Source organism: Olea europaea, unplaced genomic scaffold (assembly GCF_002742605.1).
Source record: "Olea europaea var. sylvestris unplaced genomic scaffold, O_europaea_v1 scaffold1062, whole genome shotgun sequence".
Lineage (NCBI taxonomy): Eukaryota > Viridiplantae > Streptophyta > Magnoliopsida > Lamiales > Oleaceae > Olea > Olea europaea.
The window spans coordinates 120,390-137,722 of NW_019227969.1; the positions used below are offsets into that span (position 1 = coordinate 120,390).

The 17,333-nt window shown below is 32.2% G+C and overlaps 2 protein-coding genes across 2 annotated transcripts in view; one reads left to right on the forward strand and one right to left on the reverse strand.

Annotated features, from left to right (window-relative positions):
* The first annotated feature begins 2,342 nt into the window (after positions 1 to 2,342).
* Positions 2,343 to 7,131, forward strand: LOC111373026 (protein GrpE). The gene is made up of 3 exons (XM_022995480.1): positions 2,343 to 2,731; positions 3,832 to 4,344; positions 6,790 to 7,131. Exons 1-3 carry the CDS (start codon positions 2,462 to 2,464, stop codon positions 6,997 to 6,999), a joined length of 993 nt encoding a protein of 330 aa, XP_022851248.1. The 5' UTR covers positions 2,343 to 2,461; the 3' UTR covers positions 7,000 to 7,131.
* Positions 7,132 to 8,467: 1,336 nt separating this feature from the next.
* LOC111373017 (polyadenylate-binding protein RBP45C-like) overlaps positions 8,468 to 17,333 on the reverse strand; it is a 15,383-nt gene continuing 6,517 nt past the window's right edge. The window contains exons 3-6 of the mRNA XM_022995468.1: positions 12,489 to 12,586; positions 10,443 to 10,539; positions 9,505 to 9,585; positions 8,468 to 8,595 (exon numbers count right to left, since the gene is read on the reverse strand). Coding sequence (XP_022851236.1) covers positions 8,468 to 8,595; positions 9,505 to 9,585; positions 10,443 to 10,539; positions 12,489 to 12,586 — 404 coding nt within the window. The remainder of the gene's footprint in view (positions 8,596 to 9,504; positions 9,586 to 10,442; positions 10,540 to 12,488; positions 12,587 to 17,333) is intronic.

Genomic DNA, 17,333 nt, shown 5'->3' on the forward strand with positions numbered 1-17,333 from the left:
AGTTACAAAATAGAAATCCTTGATATACAATTTTGAACCGCATTTTCTCGTGTTTTTCTTCCTAACCTCCATAAGCAACACATCAGTTGATAGCGACCGAGGCAAGATTATCTGAATAACTCTTTTTGCAGCACAATCATTTTCAAATTTAGATTTAAGATAGTCTTATATTGAGAGCAGACCATATGACCTCCAATTATCGAAGTGTATATGATATTTCTGTTGCTATAATATGAAAAATAATAAAAGCGTGAATAAATAGGCAACACATTAACATTTTAAAAATGTGTCGAATAGAAACTTAAAATGTCACATTATGGATAAACAATTTATTTATAATGTATTACATTGCTAGGTCACATGATGATAAGGGGAAAAAAACACATAATAGGGGCCGTTTGCGAGGGTTTTTTTCACCCAAAAATTTGATTTTTGGACCGTTATTTCACTATTCCAGTCGTCATATTTGACTTCTTCTCTCATAGATGGCCTCACTTTCCTCCTAACGATCAAAAAATCAATTCTCAAAATCAATTCCAAACAGGCTCTAGAATTCATATTGTGAGACATAATTCGACAATTTGGTTAAATTGTAACATGTATAATCCAAAATTCCTGAAATCCTACCATATACGAAAGTAAGCATGACGGAATACATTTTATTGCGAGGCATGTTACGACACGATGTGGAAAAAATTTAGGGTTTCAAAGATAGAAATTGATTTTGGGCGAAATTGTATGTACAGATGGAGTACTTGAGCTTGAATGGAGTTATAGAGTTGGGATTTTATTTGATTTCTCACATGGGTTTTCTCCTCGATGGTTTGACTACTTTTGATTTTATTTAAATATTTATAGTCCAATGTTCCTAGATTTGATTGGATGGGAAAGGGTTGAGATTTGAATGACAAGAATCAATGGCTTTTGAAGCATGATCCTTCACTCACAAACACGATCCCGCCTTAGGAAGCAGGAACCTACACCATATTAACTAAATTAACAATTATTTATTTTTCTATAATTTTTAATTTCACATGTCTGATTTTCAAGTTGAAAATGCTATCACGTACACTTTTATATTATTTTTTAAGGAGTCAGCTTGAAATTTTCCATTAATAACAAGGTCATTCGTATTACAAAGTCTGTAATCTATGGAATGAAGATGGGAGTCATAGATATCCATTTGATACTAATAACCTATAATAAATGAATATTCACTACACTCTCTATTAAATGTCTATTAAAAAAAATCTCAGTGAAGGAAATATATTACATAATTCTTATGATATAAACAACTTAAATCAAAATTCATGTAAAAAAGAAAGAAAATTAAAACAATGCTTCCTCCATTAAGGAAAAATAAGTGTTTGGATATTTTGTTAATCACATTACACGACTTGTGTTCGCATGGGATCGTTGATTGCTAGAGTATATTGGCATGTTTAGTCATTGACCTGCATTGTGCACGTATTGTTGGCTGTGGGATGTAACTATGTTACAATGTACTACTTACAATTGTAATCGTTTGATGTAATGTGACATAAACAGTGGATCACGATAGCCAACAAACTGAAAGCAGCTTCCGCTATGTTCGACGACTCTTGCTATGATAGATCGATTATCACGACTCTCGACAAATTAATTTTATGCTTACTTGATCATATTTTTAAGTGCTTATAAGTTACATATCTTATAAAATGTATAGACAATAAGTGGTATTGAGTTGTGGGTCGTACAAAATTTTAGAATAAACTAGTGTGTGTTTATATATTATTGTTTTGACAATTAGAGACGAAGACAGTCATTCAGCTTTAGCCTGCCCTTATTGGCATATGCCCGCTAGCCCTCATAGATTTTCTTAAGGCCGCTCAATAGTTGGAGGATGAAAGTGTTGCTTCTTTTTAGTTTTAGGATGTAATTTATGCTCCATCATAGTTAGAGGTTGAAATTAATTCTTTATCATAATTGGAGGATGAGATTTACGCTTTAACATAGTTGTGGGATGAAATTGATGCTATATCATAGTTAGGGGATGAAGTTGAAGTAGTATTATAGTTAGAGGATAAAATAGACGTTTCTATACAGTTGGACGATGCGACTAAGTTTTATAATAGTTGGAGGATAAATTCGTCGCTGCTTCATAGATTGAGGACGACATTAACGCTTTTACGTTGTTTGTTAATGCAATTGACGTTTCCACATAGTTGGAGGATGAAATTGATTCATTCTCATAATTTGGGGGATGAATTTGAGCTTTCTACATAGTTGGAGGATGATATTGACGCTTCGTAATAGTTGAGGAAAATTCAGCCACCCCATCCCTTCTTCATCTCTCTAGTATCTTCTCTTACACCAAATTCCTTTTCCCCGTAGTGGTCAAGGTGCTACACGTATCCACGTGGGCTGCTCTGTACTTGAGCCCAAGGATCCTTTGTTGTTGTATTCTCTTGCAGTAATAGCAATGGCAGCTTCTTCTTTCTCTGTCTGCTTTTCTCTTAAACCCACCAAGTTTCTTGATTTGCAACAGGGCCGTTCCCATTTCTTTAATCCCGTTAAACCCGTTACAAAAAGAGGATTTTCTTCTTTTCCATTTTTGAAGTCATATAGTATTACTAATAACAATTGTGTTTATAATGAAGATCCAATTTTTATCGACAGTCGGTGTAGGAATAGGAGGCGTTCTCTTTTCATAACTTCAGTGACACCCCAGGAAGATTCTGAACCCCAACAAGTATTCCCTCTCTTCATCTCTCTATTGAATTTCCGTTGGCTTTTGATTTTGACATTTTGTTGGTTTTTTATTTAATTATTGAATTATGCCGTGAATCACTAATAAGAATTAGCTCGAAAAGACAGATTACAAGTAGGAAAGGTTACAGTGAAATGCAGGGCAATGTTCTAATTACTATTAATATTTCAGTATGATGCATCTAAACTCGTTCCGTTCTGTGTTCTCGAAAATATAAATTGTGTTTCTTTGAATAAAGTTGAGAATTTGGAGTTGGCAACGTGAAGGCTACAATCCAAATTGAATTGTTTAATATTTAATTCCAACATTCCATCTTCAAGCGTCCAATCCCACGGTGACAAATGCTGGTTAGGGAAATTGGACTGTACTAATTGAATTTCCATGACAGGCCCTTTTCTTTTGTACCCGAAACTATTATTTGGAATTCCTGTTTTATTCATAGGGTTATTGGATAATAGCTGCTTTTAGGGTTCAATCTCCTGCACGATGAACTGAAATTTCCATGGCAAAATTCTGCAAAATTCTGAAACTACATCTTCTGTAAGTTTAATCAACTGGTCGCTAAATCTAGAGAGTATCCTTTTGCGATGGTGGTCAGGAGAGAAATAAAATATACTGCACTACAAGCTGAAGTCTGTATAATATAAGAAACTTCCAAGTTTTTTTTTTTAGATAAAACCTTCATTCCCTTTTCCCTTTTCATGACCGAGAGAGACTGTTATTTAAAAGTGCAAGTCAGTGTCTGTTGTTTTGACTGTTTGTTTTATGTTTTATATGGATGATTGCTGGTTGCAGAGATTCTAACTCATTGTAAGCTAATCAGTCTGTTGACTGTTTTCACAAGATTCAACTTATTTACTTTTTCACACATGGCCACCCTAATTTGATGGTAAAATGACTCAGTTTTTCACTAATTTTGTTTTTACATCTTTTGGCGTTCATTTAGTGGAATATGCTGTATATACATTGTTTCGAATTGCACCAAAAATATAAAAATGAAATGGAATATCCGTATGATATGAAACTGGAACTTCTACGATCCTTGTTATTGCTATCTGATGATGTCTAAACTGAACTTGTAGACGAACCATGAAGATGGTACTGATTCAAAGGACTACAGCAAATTGGAAGATAAAAATAATTTAAAGCCTCCGTCCAACATGTTGACCCTTATGCAAGTCTATAGGGAAGCAATTTTAAATGGAGATGGCAAGACTTTATCTGATATCGAAGCTGTAATATGCATGGTAGAAAAAGAGAAAAATGAGTTGGTCGAGAAAGTTTCAGATTTGTCTGCAGAGATTTCTTCTGGGAAGGAAAAATACATTCGATTGCAGGCAGATTTTGATAATCACAGAAAAAGATCGGAAAAGGAGAGATTACGGTTAAGGAGTGATGTCCAGGGAGAAGTGATTGAAAGCCTGTTGCCTATGGTTGACAGTTTTGAGAGAGCCAGGCAACAGATCAAACTAGAAACAGAAAAGGAAAAGAAGATCGATACAAGTTACCAGGGTATATACAAGCAATTTGTGGAGATCATGAGGAGCTTGCGCGTGGCTTCTGTTCCCACTGTTGGGAAGCCGTTTGATCCCTCAGTAAGTTCTCTCAGTTACTGACATACATTTACACTCAAACTCGTCACATTTTCTTCTTTTATCTTTTTCCTCTTTCTTATTATTTATTATTTAATATGGGGGTGGTGGTATGATGAATAGTATCCTTCCGCCGTTATGCTATTAATGCTTGCATTATCAACAATTCTTTAAAAAATTTCTGACAGTGCAAATAGTACCACAGGTTTTTAGTACAAGACATCTGGTTATTTAGTTTCTTACAAGTGTGAATTCCACTGAGCTAAATCATTTAACTAGATCGTGTTCATTTGTAGTTGTAGTAATCACCTTAATCTTGGTAGGAAATAATCAAGGTGAATGTAAATACTGGTCTTGTATCCTCCCCGTCGATGCTCTGAAAATTTAGTTCAAGTTTAATGTCTCTCACGGTATGTTTAGTGAGGTGAACTGAAGAGGAATGGACTATATAACAAAGATAAAGAAGTTAAAAATTGTTTAGTCTTATCCAATACCATACACTATACACACACTTAGTGACATACTATCCCTGTGGTTTTGGTTTGAAGCATTGTTACTAAGAACTTGTTTTTGTACAATGCTCATCATATTGTTGAATTTTGTTGTTAAGCTTAAATTGCCATTAGCATTTGCAATTGTCGTAGTCAAGTATTTTTCTTATAGACAACCCAAATTAAGGGTAATTTATTGATGCAAAGAACTATTTTCAAAAATATTCTATAGAGAGAATAATTGATTATAGATAAGAATATTCATTCCTGTAGCTTTTGAATTAATCACAACAACAAATTAAGCCTTGCTCCTTATAAATTTGGGGTTAACTGTTTTTACCACTCCATTGGACTCATTGCTTGATCTATTGAAAGATCTAAACCCTTGTTTGAATCCCATTTTTTTCAAAAATTTATTTTTTCAAAACTCATTTTCAACTGCATATTTTTTAAATAAAATAATTTTACCCGTAAATCAAAAACTTTTTTTTTATTTTTTAACCATACATTCTGCAAAAAAATGCTATTTCAAAATACATTTTTTTCCTCCGACATGAGGCTAAATCAACAAGATCTTTAGCAACTACAATAGACCGTGATAGTTTTTGTGAAACCCTATCTCCGTTTTGACTTGCTTTGCCAGGATCGTGTCTCTCTTATGAATGGAAGTCTCTTTTAAGTCTACATATACCACATCCCAACACCTAAGTCTCCCTACTAGCCTATCGAAGATTTTCCTTTCTTATTTTCTGATGGGAATAGTAGTAATAGCTTTGCATTAGTAACTACATAATACGAACTGTTAAGCACTTTTCCATCCATTACCTGTGAATTATCATGGCTTCATGTGCTTGCAGATCATGAAATAGCCAGCAGAATTCTATAGGATGTTTATTACTATTCCTTGTGAAGTCTACATATACCACATCCCAACACCTAAGTCTCCCTACTAGCCTATCGAAGATTTTCCTTTCTTATTTTCTGATGGGAATAGTAGTAATAGCTTTGCATTAGTAACTACATAATACGAACTGTTAAGCACTTTTCCATCCATTTCCTGTGAATTATCATGGCTTCATGTGCTTGCAGATCATGAAATAGCCAGCAGAATTCTATAGGATGTTTATTACTATTCCTTGTATGCGAACAATGCTCTTCTGCTGTCATACTGTTAAATTTTGTCACTTTAAGATCATAGACATTGTTATGCAAGCATTCCAGCAATAATTTGTATTATGTTCAATTAAATGTAAGAATTTTTTTAAGGGCCTCTTTCACTAATCAAAGTGAAAAACAACCCAGTTACAAAATCTTTTGTTTAAAAGGCACTCTTTCTACCTCAAATATTTAATTTACCCTATAAGAAAACCCATCACCTCATACATCTTCCCCAACCCTGCCCCGGTCCCATCACCTCAGCGTATTGGCCACCCTGCACCTCCTACTTGGGGCTCTCCTGAGTTGCTTCCGAGTTCCTTACTCCAGAGCTACCCAAGAGAGTCTCAAAGTCCCAAGTAAGAACTGAAAAAGGTAAGAAGTGGGTGAGGGGAAGGGCAGTTGCGGCGTGGGGTGGGGTGTATTGAGGGAGAAGAGGACCACGTTGTGAAGAAATGTCCTTTTACGTGAAGTGAGAAAAGAAAGGCCTCTTTTCTTTTCCCTCCCTAACTTGGTCCTCCTTAAGTGGTTTCCTTTCTAAGTTTTGTTTTAAATGATTAAGTCTAATTCGGGTTTTCTGGCCTCGACTAGAACTAGGTGGGGGGTTTTGCATTGGCCCTACCTCATCTATAGATTGAAAATAATGGTACACATGTTCAGAAACTTTTTGTGTTGAACATGCTTTCCATTCAATTGAGAAAGGTTTCATATCACAATTCTGTAGTTGGTTTTATGGATCACGTTTCATGCCTTATATGATTCTCTCGTAAGTCTTAACCATAATTTTGTCCGTCTGATATAGATGCATGAGGCTATTGCTCGTGAGGAGTCACAAGTGTTTAAGGAGGGAATTGTAACGCAAGAACTTCGCAGAGGTTTCTTCCTCGGAGACCGCCTATTAAGACCTGCAATGGTCAAGGTTTCATTGGGACCTGGTAAAAAGAAGCCATCTCCAGTGGTAAAAATATCCACCGATCATCCCGCTTCAGTTGCAGGAGCTGAGGAAAGATAGTCCAGTTACTAGTATTGTTCCTCTGAAATTTTTTGTTGTGCTAGATTTCTTACTATTTGTATGGCAAATGTTTTGGGTTTAAGAATTGACAACCACTTATTTTTTTTAAGAGGATGAGAGAAATATGCAGAAGTCTGGAGAAGAATAACAGAGGTTTCATGTTTGAACATTGTAGACTCGTTTTATCTATCAATCAAATATTGATTAAAATGTTATTAAGCCAACTTGCAAACCCCTACTGCTCAGAAATGAAATGCTTCAGATGTTAATTTTTTAGGCTGTGCATCTGAAAGTACCTACCATTTGTACATAAGATGCCCTATTAAGGTAGGTGAAAATCTTCCTCTTGCCCAAATATGTAGTCTTTCAAGATACTCGAAGGCGAGGCTTTCCCACGCCCCACGGTAATGAAAAAGGTCGGCAAAATGGGCCTCGCTCAACCCTTTCCATGATTAGTGCATCTTGGACCTCCAATTCATTCTTAGGAAGAAAAAGTCCGTTCCTTGCCAACTAAGATATTGAGCAAGGTGTCCCAGACTTTGATCGAAGACCTCATGTTTGTCGGATGGGGGGATTGAATTTGATCCTTGTGGAATAATAGTAAGACAAGAACAGAACTCCCAATAATATCCCACTATTTTCTATTCTCTTCTTTCTGCATCCAGACGAATGGAAATTGAATTCACTTTGGGGGGATGGGACAATCCCTAGTAGCAGTAAGGAGTTGTGGATTATCATTAAGGTCGCTCCTTCTAACAAGCCACAATAGAATAAAGGAAGGAGATAGGTTGAGGAGAGAAGAATTTTTTAAAAAACGTCTAGAAAGACATGATCCCGACTCATGAATTTTTCTGTATTAACACATACCGACGATAATTTGACAACAAAAACATATAACAGTTGCCACTAGAACGTCTATACTGGTATCACCTTAAACTTTTGACCCCCCAAATCTGGAGAAATATTCGTTCTCCAAAGCAGCTCATGGGGCTTATTCTTATTGGAAAATCAGCCCCGGCACAGCTTATACCCCAAGGAAGTCCATGTTTCCAACCGTTAAGCTCCTGTTTGAGCTCTATTTTTTATTAAAATTAATTAATTAAATTTTGCAATAGTATTTTTTGGAAAATATGTAGTTAAAAAATAAATGAAAATTTTAAATTTACGTGTAGAAGAAATAACATACAATTAAAAATGAGTTCGAAAAAAAAATAATTTTTTTAAGATAATGAAGCTCAAACAGGAAAACATATCAACTCACTCAAATTTTGGATTCTGCAGGTTAAGCTCCTTGGAAATTAACTGAGATTGAATGAACAGGAAGCTCTCATTCACTGAAAGACTGACCGATATATTTCACTATTCAATTCCTTTATATTAGAAAAGCACATGCAACGTCCTAATACACGATGTTATGATTCAATTCCTTTATATCAGAAAAGCATATGCAACGTCCTAATACACGATGTTACGATTCACTGCAGTCTCGCAACAATAAAGCCAAAACAAGTTCTATAGTCCCCCCCCCCCCCCCCCCCCCCAAAACCCCCAAACAATAACACAACCAGATCTTCAAATTGAGCTGTTCTTCATGACCTGCAAACAGAAAGAAACATATAAAAGCCATAAGCAACTAGAAGAAAAGGACAAATGGTAAAAAGTGATAACAGTATAGATGCGTGTCCACAAATACACAAACCATAAAAGTGGAAAAAGGAAAATTGTAATATTCGACCATCGTACGACATTGGCACCCTACCCACACTACATTGACCAGGTCGCTGTTGACATCTCATTAAAGCAGGGATACAATAAGCATAATGGAATCAAAAATCTTTGAACAGCTAGAATTTTGTTTTTTATATTATGTAAAACTCTTGATCGAGGTGCCCATATTAATGGGAGTAGGGACACACACTCCGAAATCTCACAATGGTATGTAATCAGGAAAAGCAGAAGAAATCCACACATATTGAGACCAAATATATCCTTGCAAATTTATAAATTACTACAATTTTGTAAACTGATCGGGTGAGAAAGCCAATGCAGACTTGTTGGAAGCTAAAAACCCAAAAAAACAAAACAGATAGAGCACAGGCTGCAGTACATCTGTGTGCAAGTATTATCCAGAAAAATCCATTACATTGCTTCCATATGAAGAGGACTCCCATTAGTCAGATGCAAGGATTTCAAAATTAGTTTTGACTAATATTTTCAGTATCCTAGCCTTTTGACAGAATATGAATCAAATGAACTCAGTTTAAAGTATGAAAAAATGAGTCACGCAGCTCTTGATTTTCTGAAAGTAACATTCGTATATCTATATTTACTAAAGAAACAAATATATTAAACATCAGTTTTTCAATCTTTCTCCCACCTTTGAAACAAAGGGAATCCATCAGAAAGGACCTATGCAACTAATGTAATGTAACAAAGATATCCCCCCACCCCACCCAATCACACACTCACCCAAACAAAACATAAAAATCTTGTTTCCAAACTCACCTTGATCAACATTGCCGTTGACATCTGTCATTTGTGCAACACGCTCTTTTTTCGAAGCTTCATCTTCTTTTGAGACTGGTTCTGCCAGAGAGTACAAAATCAAATGGGAGAACAGTTAGCAACAATCAGATCTACGAATACATGCACAACACAAACTTTAAGAAAGTAAGTTCACCTTTTGTCTTTCGAAGGCTTCTACATCAGTCCTCTCTCTCCAGGTGCTCTTACGAAGTTTGATTGGTCGATTTCCAACATATTTCCCTGACATTATAATGCACCTCATTAAAGATCCAAGTTGAATTTCAATTAATACAATGCTGTCTTCTTTCTAAGCGTAAATCATTATCATAATTGAAGTCCAGTTAAAACAACTTTCCTTTGGAATTAAACAAATTACTCTTTTGCTTTGTTAATCTTCTCTCTCTTATATTCTAACATAGCCTGTCCAATTCCAAATGAACAAGTGTTGATCAATAGCCAAAAAACCAGCATATATCTCTGTTAGTTTCCTCATGCCCATGGACTCTTCAGATTAAGGCCCTTCAAAGAATGGAATGGACAAGGAACTAAACTCCCTTGATAAGTATAGGTAACGCATAAGAGTTAAATTCTAGGTGGCCAGGCTGTCTGAGGTAAGGTATGTTAAACCAGCCATCTAAGTTCTGAAAGCTGATCAGTAAACTGATGCTGATATATTGTTTACAAATTTGTCTTTTTTAACAAACTAATTGAAGATGATGGAGACCAATAGTTGCTAAGCGTTTAAGTTCCTAACAAGCCATGTTTGAAGGTTTTGATTCAGATGGAGAAAGGAGTTCAGTGGCCGCTCTTGTTAAGCATCCCTTGGACGAAAAACAACAAAAGAAAGAAAATTATGAAACAGAGGTTAATGCAAGAAGAAAATAACCATATAAGAATGCGTTCACAAAACCAATTACCATTCATTTCTTTAAGTGCTGCTGCAAGGTCTGAAGGGTTGGAAAAACTAACAAATCCATAGCCCTTGGTTTTGCCAGTCCGCTTATCTCTCACGATCTGGTCCAAGATATTAAGTTCACATTAATTGATTGTGTTCCCTAGAAGCATAAACAAAGCAATAAAATCCCTTCCAAAATGCAAAGGAGAACAAAAGATTCAGCAACTAGAGAAGCACAAAACAAAACAAATCAGAACCTCAAAATTAGAAGAAGACTAAGACAAAGAAAAAGGCAAGGCGGAAGAGGAGGAATAAATTCAAACCCAAGTAAGAAGTTAAAAAAATAACAACCAATTTGGCAGCATCTGCACTTCTAATGCATGGATTGGTGATTAACAAGGATATAAACAGGCAGGAACATAAAATTCCTTCTATTCATTCATTTCTTTATCTACTCTATACAATCAGCCAACAATAGAAATCGAACACTTTCCACTACCTTATGTTTATCCATTTGTTTATCTTTTTGCAGCATTACACATTCAGGAAGAAATCTGTACACTTTCATTGACAAATTACTCCATGTTTCTCAAGATAGTAATCTTTTTTAAAAGGGTATAAGTTGTAGATACACCATTGACGTAAAGTAAGAACTAAAGCAACCTGTAAAATCATACAAACGCACACATAAAACAAGAAAAAGGAAGCAGGATCGATTCAAAGAATGTATTTATTTACTTTTTTTTAGCTCATTCTTCAGCCAAAATTTAGAAAAGGGTCACTCATTCCCATTGGAGAGTATATCAAATTATTTTTTTATCTTTTCCATGGTTTTTCTGTTTACTTTGTGTCAGGATATTTTCATTTCACATGGAGTAATTTGTAAAAAAGAAAAAAGAAAATAATAATAATAATAATAATAATAATAATAATAATAATAATAATAATAATAATAATAATAATAATAATAATAATAATAATAATAATAATAATAATAATAATAATAATAATAATAATAATAATAATAATAATAATAATAATAATAATAATAATAATAATAATAATAATAATAATAATAATAATAATAATAATAATAATAATAATAATAATAATAATAAAATAATAATGTAATACAGCAGACATCGATAGGAAATTCAAACATAACTTTAGAAGATTCCTTCAGATGAAAATGAGCAACCTTGCCTTGTTGATAAATCATAACATATATCAGACATGTTTATAAGGCCTCTTTCCTTAATACAGATTCATTTGAAAGTTTGAAATGAGACTTCGAGGAAGCAATTAAAGAATGAAGCAAGGAGCAAAGAATTGGAAAAGATTTTGTAATCAGTATCATGGTATTGTGACTAAACTCGTGGCGATCTAATTGATAATTAACTCTGAAATGACACAAAGATGCATAACATTTTAAACACACACACATATAGAAGGTAAAAAGTTTTGAGATATCTGAATCTCCATGTTTGGAAGCTAACTAACACAACCACTGTAGGACCAAATATAAATTCACAGAAGCAGTCCACGCTTGGGAAATCGATCAACAGAAGACTTGTATCATTCATATAATTTTTAGAGAAATATGAGAAAAAAAAGCTTGTTGCTCACTTAATTTCAGATCTCAAGCCAAAAGTCACAATCAAACCTTTGTCATTAATATTACCATCAATTTACAATATTGAACCACGAGATGCCTTGACCAAAAATTGGTTACAAGACAGATATATTTTGACGAGAAAATAACAATAATTTTTTTTAATAGAAATCCTACGAAAATCTTCCAAAATGTATAGTTTTTATGATGCTAAAGTGCAGATAAGTAAAAGCATGCATTCAATAATTTACTGCACTTAGTTTTTGCCATTCAAAGACATTATTAATTAATACAAACCAAAAAAGAATTCTACCTTAGCGAATATGACTCAATTGAGGGCTCCATGCACTTCAAATTAACATCTGAAGAGGACATGCAAATGCTCATGTATACCATTCAAAATACATAAAGTGAACACAAATAAGAGATGAAAAACTAACTTCAGGAATAACTTACTCTGGCCATGTTAAAGGAAGGAAATCTTGTGAATGCTTTTGATAGAACATCATCATTCACCTCATTTCCTAGATCACCACAAAAAAGAAGATGGTCATCTGCAATATCAACATATCAAGAAATAAGTGTTGGTACATACTAGATTAACCGCTCAACAGAACCACATAGATTACGCATAATTGGAAAAAGGGAAAAATCAAGATATATATTGATAAAAGAAAGTAAACGGGAAAAGATTATAATTGGCTCCTAGCGATAAATGAAGACCTGAACTGGCAACTAGACACAGTAGGATGGGGGTTATACAACAGCCATGGGTTATAGAAACCCAGTTTTAATCCACGTTAAAGGTTGAGTTCACGTGATCAGATAAGTTCCACAAGAAAATTTGAAGCGAAAGTGTTGACCATATAGAAAACCACCCAACAAAAATCAACATTTTTGTAGCAAGTTGATGCCCATAACCCACACAACATTGCATCTCTAAAGCTTACGGAGAAGGAGAAATACAAATAATACTCAATGGTCACTCTTATCCCTTGCAATTACCAAAATTCCAACACAAATTACAGTTAAAAAAACTAACAATAAATTTACATTAATCTTCTCGATAGTTGCATTGCAAGTAATGTATTATTGGGTCATTCGTGTAAAATTTCCTCTTTTTGGTCTTTCATTACAGATCCTGATTCCCTGAATCTATATTTGAGATCAACCATATATTCTAATTCACCTTAAACGATCTCCATGACAACAGAATCTCAGATAATGTTCCAAAAGAAACAAATTAAATGAATACTACAACATAGGCAAGTAGGAGTAAATAATTCCGAGTTTATGCTTGCTTCCCACACACACATATATATGGTATAAAATCTGTTTTAAAAGTTTCTAAAGATAAATTATCTAAAAATTCTAAGTTTTCTAGATTTTCTTCAATTTTTGGGTCTGGTTCTGATTGTAAGGGTCCACCACGCTTAGCTCGCAACTCTAATGACTCTATAGTATTAATAATACTTGTCTTTTCCAAAAATTATAACATCAGGAGTAATTGTTAAACTTCCATTTCTACTAAGCAAGAATTTTATTCCTATAACAAATTCATCATTTGTCAATGCGCTAACTAATGTAGTCGTTAAACTATACTGTCTTTCTTGGAATTTAATCTTACAATCATCAAAAAGTCTCTCTTCGAATCCCATTTTACTACCATCCATTTGACTTCCTCTTATTTCATATTCTAATTTTTGTCTACAATCTTCTGGCACTAAATCTTTTCTGATTATATTAAATGTACAACCCGTGTCCATTAATGCTATCAAATTTAATTTTATTATTTTATTTATCTGTACTTCTATAAGTATTGATGCTTTTTGTTGTCTTTACTCTAAATATTTGACAAATTATTTTTCCCCGATTTTCTATTTCCAAATAATTATTTTTTCCTTTTATTTCTAGATTTTTGATCCTATATTGTATTTCTCCAAGTGTTTCGTGTATTGCATCTATTCTATTATTTGCATCTATCATTTTATTTTCTATTCTTTCTATACTTTCACTATAATCTTTATTTTTGTTATTTTTTCTTTCTTCCCTAATACCTAAATAATTATTGCATTGAGTTTCTAGACAATTCTTACACTGATTTCTATTTTTGTGTCCTAGGTATATTATTTTACATTTATCCATCATTGATCCCTCTCTTCTAATCCATTCATAGATACATTCTTGTTCTACATTCATCATCTTTATATCTAAAACTGAAAAATCTAGTTGTTCTAAACTATCATAACTGTTTTCAGAATTACTTGTTATTTCTAAATTATCTAACTCTTCATCTGTGTAAATACTATATACTGAGTTACAAGATTCATTATCAGATAATTCTATTATGTTACATTGTATTTCTTTAATTATCATAGATTTAGCTGCATTTTGTTTATTTTTATATTTATTTGGGCATTTGTTAGCAAAATCTCTAAAGTCTCCACAAATATAACATTTACAGTCTTTTTTAGTTTTTGATTTTCTAACATATCTATTATAATTGAGTTTTTTATTTTTATAGTATGTCCTACTTGGTCTAATATTATATTTCTTTTTATTTTGATATTGCTTTATATTTTTGTTTTTTTATCTTTTTTATACAATTTTTTCTTTCTTCTTCTATAATCATATGTCTGTGGTGTATATAAATCTGAGCAAAAAGAGTAATATAATTTCTTTATTTGCTTTCTAACTACTACTTCTACACAATATTCTTTCAATTTATCAATTATAAATTTTATAGTGGCATTTATAGTTATTTCCTTTATTGGGTTTGACTCTACATCTTTTCTAATTTTATTATTCCACAGGTCTACATCTTTTCTAATTTTATCATTCCACAGTGGTGATATCCTTCTATATAATCTTTCAAGTATATGGTAATCTAATGCTAATCTTGTTGCGTTTGCTAATCTTTCAAAATCTAACAAAAATGGTTATATGTATTTCATATTACTAATATTTAATTTTTCTAAATCTTCTAAAACTTTATCTTGTTCGTAAGTGTTATCTCTACTGGGATCAAAACCTATAATTATTTCTCTAATAAAGCTTGTAAAATTTCTAGGATTATCTCCTCCAGTCATTCTTAATCTAATTTTATCTGGTTTTAGTCTTTTTGTTGTAACGTATACATCTAGAGCAGTCTTTCCTAAATAAGTTTCTAAATAAGCCCACATTTCTTCTACAGTCATTTGTATAGATACACTGTTATACGCTCTAATTACAGAATTTTTCCATTTAGTTATAGTAATATGTCTGTCTTGTGGTTTACAATTATTTAACTCTAAAATTAATCCTCTATTGCTTGCTAATGGTAAACTACATCATTCTTCCGTTTGTCTTTTTCCTAAGCTTTTATATGTTTTATCAGTCCATTCAAAGTCTCTTGCAGGAGGAAAAGAATATTTACCTCCTATATCGTATTCTGTATTCATGGATTCTTTTCTTTTTCCAAATTTTTGATCTATTTCCCTTTTAGCTCTCTTGCTATTTTCTTCTATCTTGATTTCTATATCTACTTGATCTTTTTCTATTAATATTTTAGTTTCTATTTCTCTAGTTTTTCTAAGATTTCTGTAATATTCCATATCTATATATCCAAATTCTTTTTCATCGTCCTTGCTTTCATCTTCTTCTCTTCCTTCATCTAAAGCATTAATTTCGTCTTCACTTTTGTACTCTTCTATTTCAAAATATCCACATTCTCCTTCATTTTCTTCTTCATTATGCTGTGTCTGTTCTGCTTGATATTTATAATTTCCAAATCTAATACTTAAAGTTCCATTAATATTTTTGTACATAATATTATTTTCTGGTACTAATATTGATTTTTGTAGAAAATTTCCTAAGTTCCAGTCTAATTTTGTATATGTTTTTGAAGAGAATTTCTTTGTTGGGATAGCATTTATACCTTTTTATCCTAATAATGTAATTATTTGATTATTTTCTAATTTATTACTATTTTCACTAAGTCTTCCTATGAATCCTGTGTAAATTAATAAATTATCCTCATCTCTTTTCATATGATATCCTTTACTTTTTATTCATATTTTAATATCTTTATAGAAATTCTTTGTTCTAACTAAATAGTCTAGTGTAAAATATACTAATCCGCATTTATTATTCATATCTAATTCTATGCTTCCTAATAATCCCTGTTCTATATCAGTAAATCTGCTATCATATAAACATGCTAATACTTTAGCTCCTAAATTTTCTCTATGGAGCCCTTTCTCCTATTATTATTAATACTAAATGAGTCTGTTGAAAATTTTTATTAACGATTTCTTTATAAGATTATTTTTCTATTAAATCTAGAGATACAAATTGATCTTCATGCGTACAGGAAACATATCTTTCTCCAAAATGCTGATATATTAAAGATTTGCTAAATAAATTTCCTTTTTTATATATGTCTAAAGCTTTTACTAACTTCAGTTTATTATGTCTAAATATTTCTATTTGTTCTTCTATATCTATTAAAAATTCTAGTCTTGTTTCGGATTCTGTTTTTTCACTTATTGTTCTTAATAAAGGATTATCTACTATTGGCTACGATTTATTTTCCTTTATCCATTATGTATAGATCCACTTAGTTTTCTTAAATCTACTAGGTTCTTTAGTTTTACCTAAATCTAGTTTTTCCAATTTATTTATTATATTATCTAAATCTTGTCTATTATCTATCGACTTTTCCTTTTCTAATGCTTTAACTATGCTTTCCAATTTTTCTAAGTTAAGATTAGGACTAGATTATGTTTCTCCTATATTATTAGATTTTCATTTTAATATTTCGGTATTTTTATTTTTAATATATTCTAGATTAATTTCTAAAATGTTTATATTTTTATTTATATTTTCTAATAAAATTTCTATTCTTTCATTTGAATTGTTCATTTCTAAATTTTCTCCTAAATTTACAAGTCTACAATACTATTTAACTGTTTATTTTCACTATGTAAAGTATATCTAAACTTATTATTAAAATTACAGATTAGAGAAGCCGCTTCTAAATTATATTTTCTTTTATAGTTTCCTAAAATTTTTAAATTTAAACTCGATTCTTTTCATAAATGATATAATTTTTTACTGTTATAGGCTCTGATGCCAATTCGAGGGGTTCTAGTATAAGAAAAAGAAAAAGTTCTAGTATAAGAAAAACTCTAAAAAAAATTCTTTATAAGAAAAAGTTCTAGTATAAGTAAAAAAATACACACACACACACACACACATCTCTTAACAAAATTGAAAACGTCTTTAATGAAAGTGACAGTCTATAAAATTTACGTAAATCTT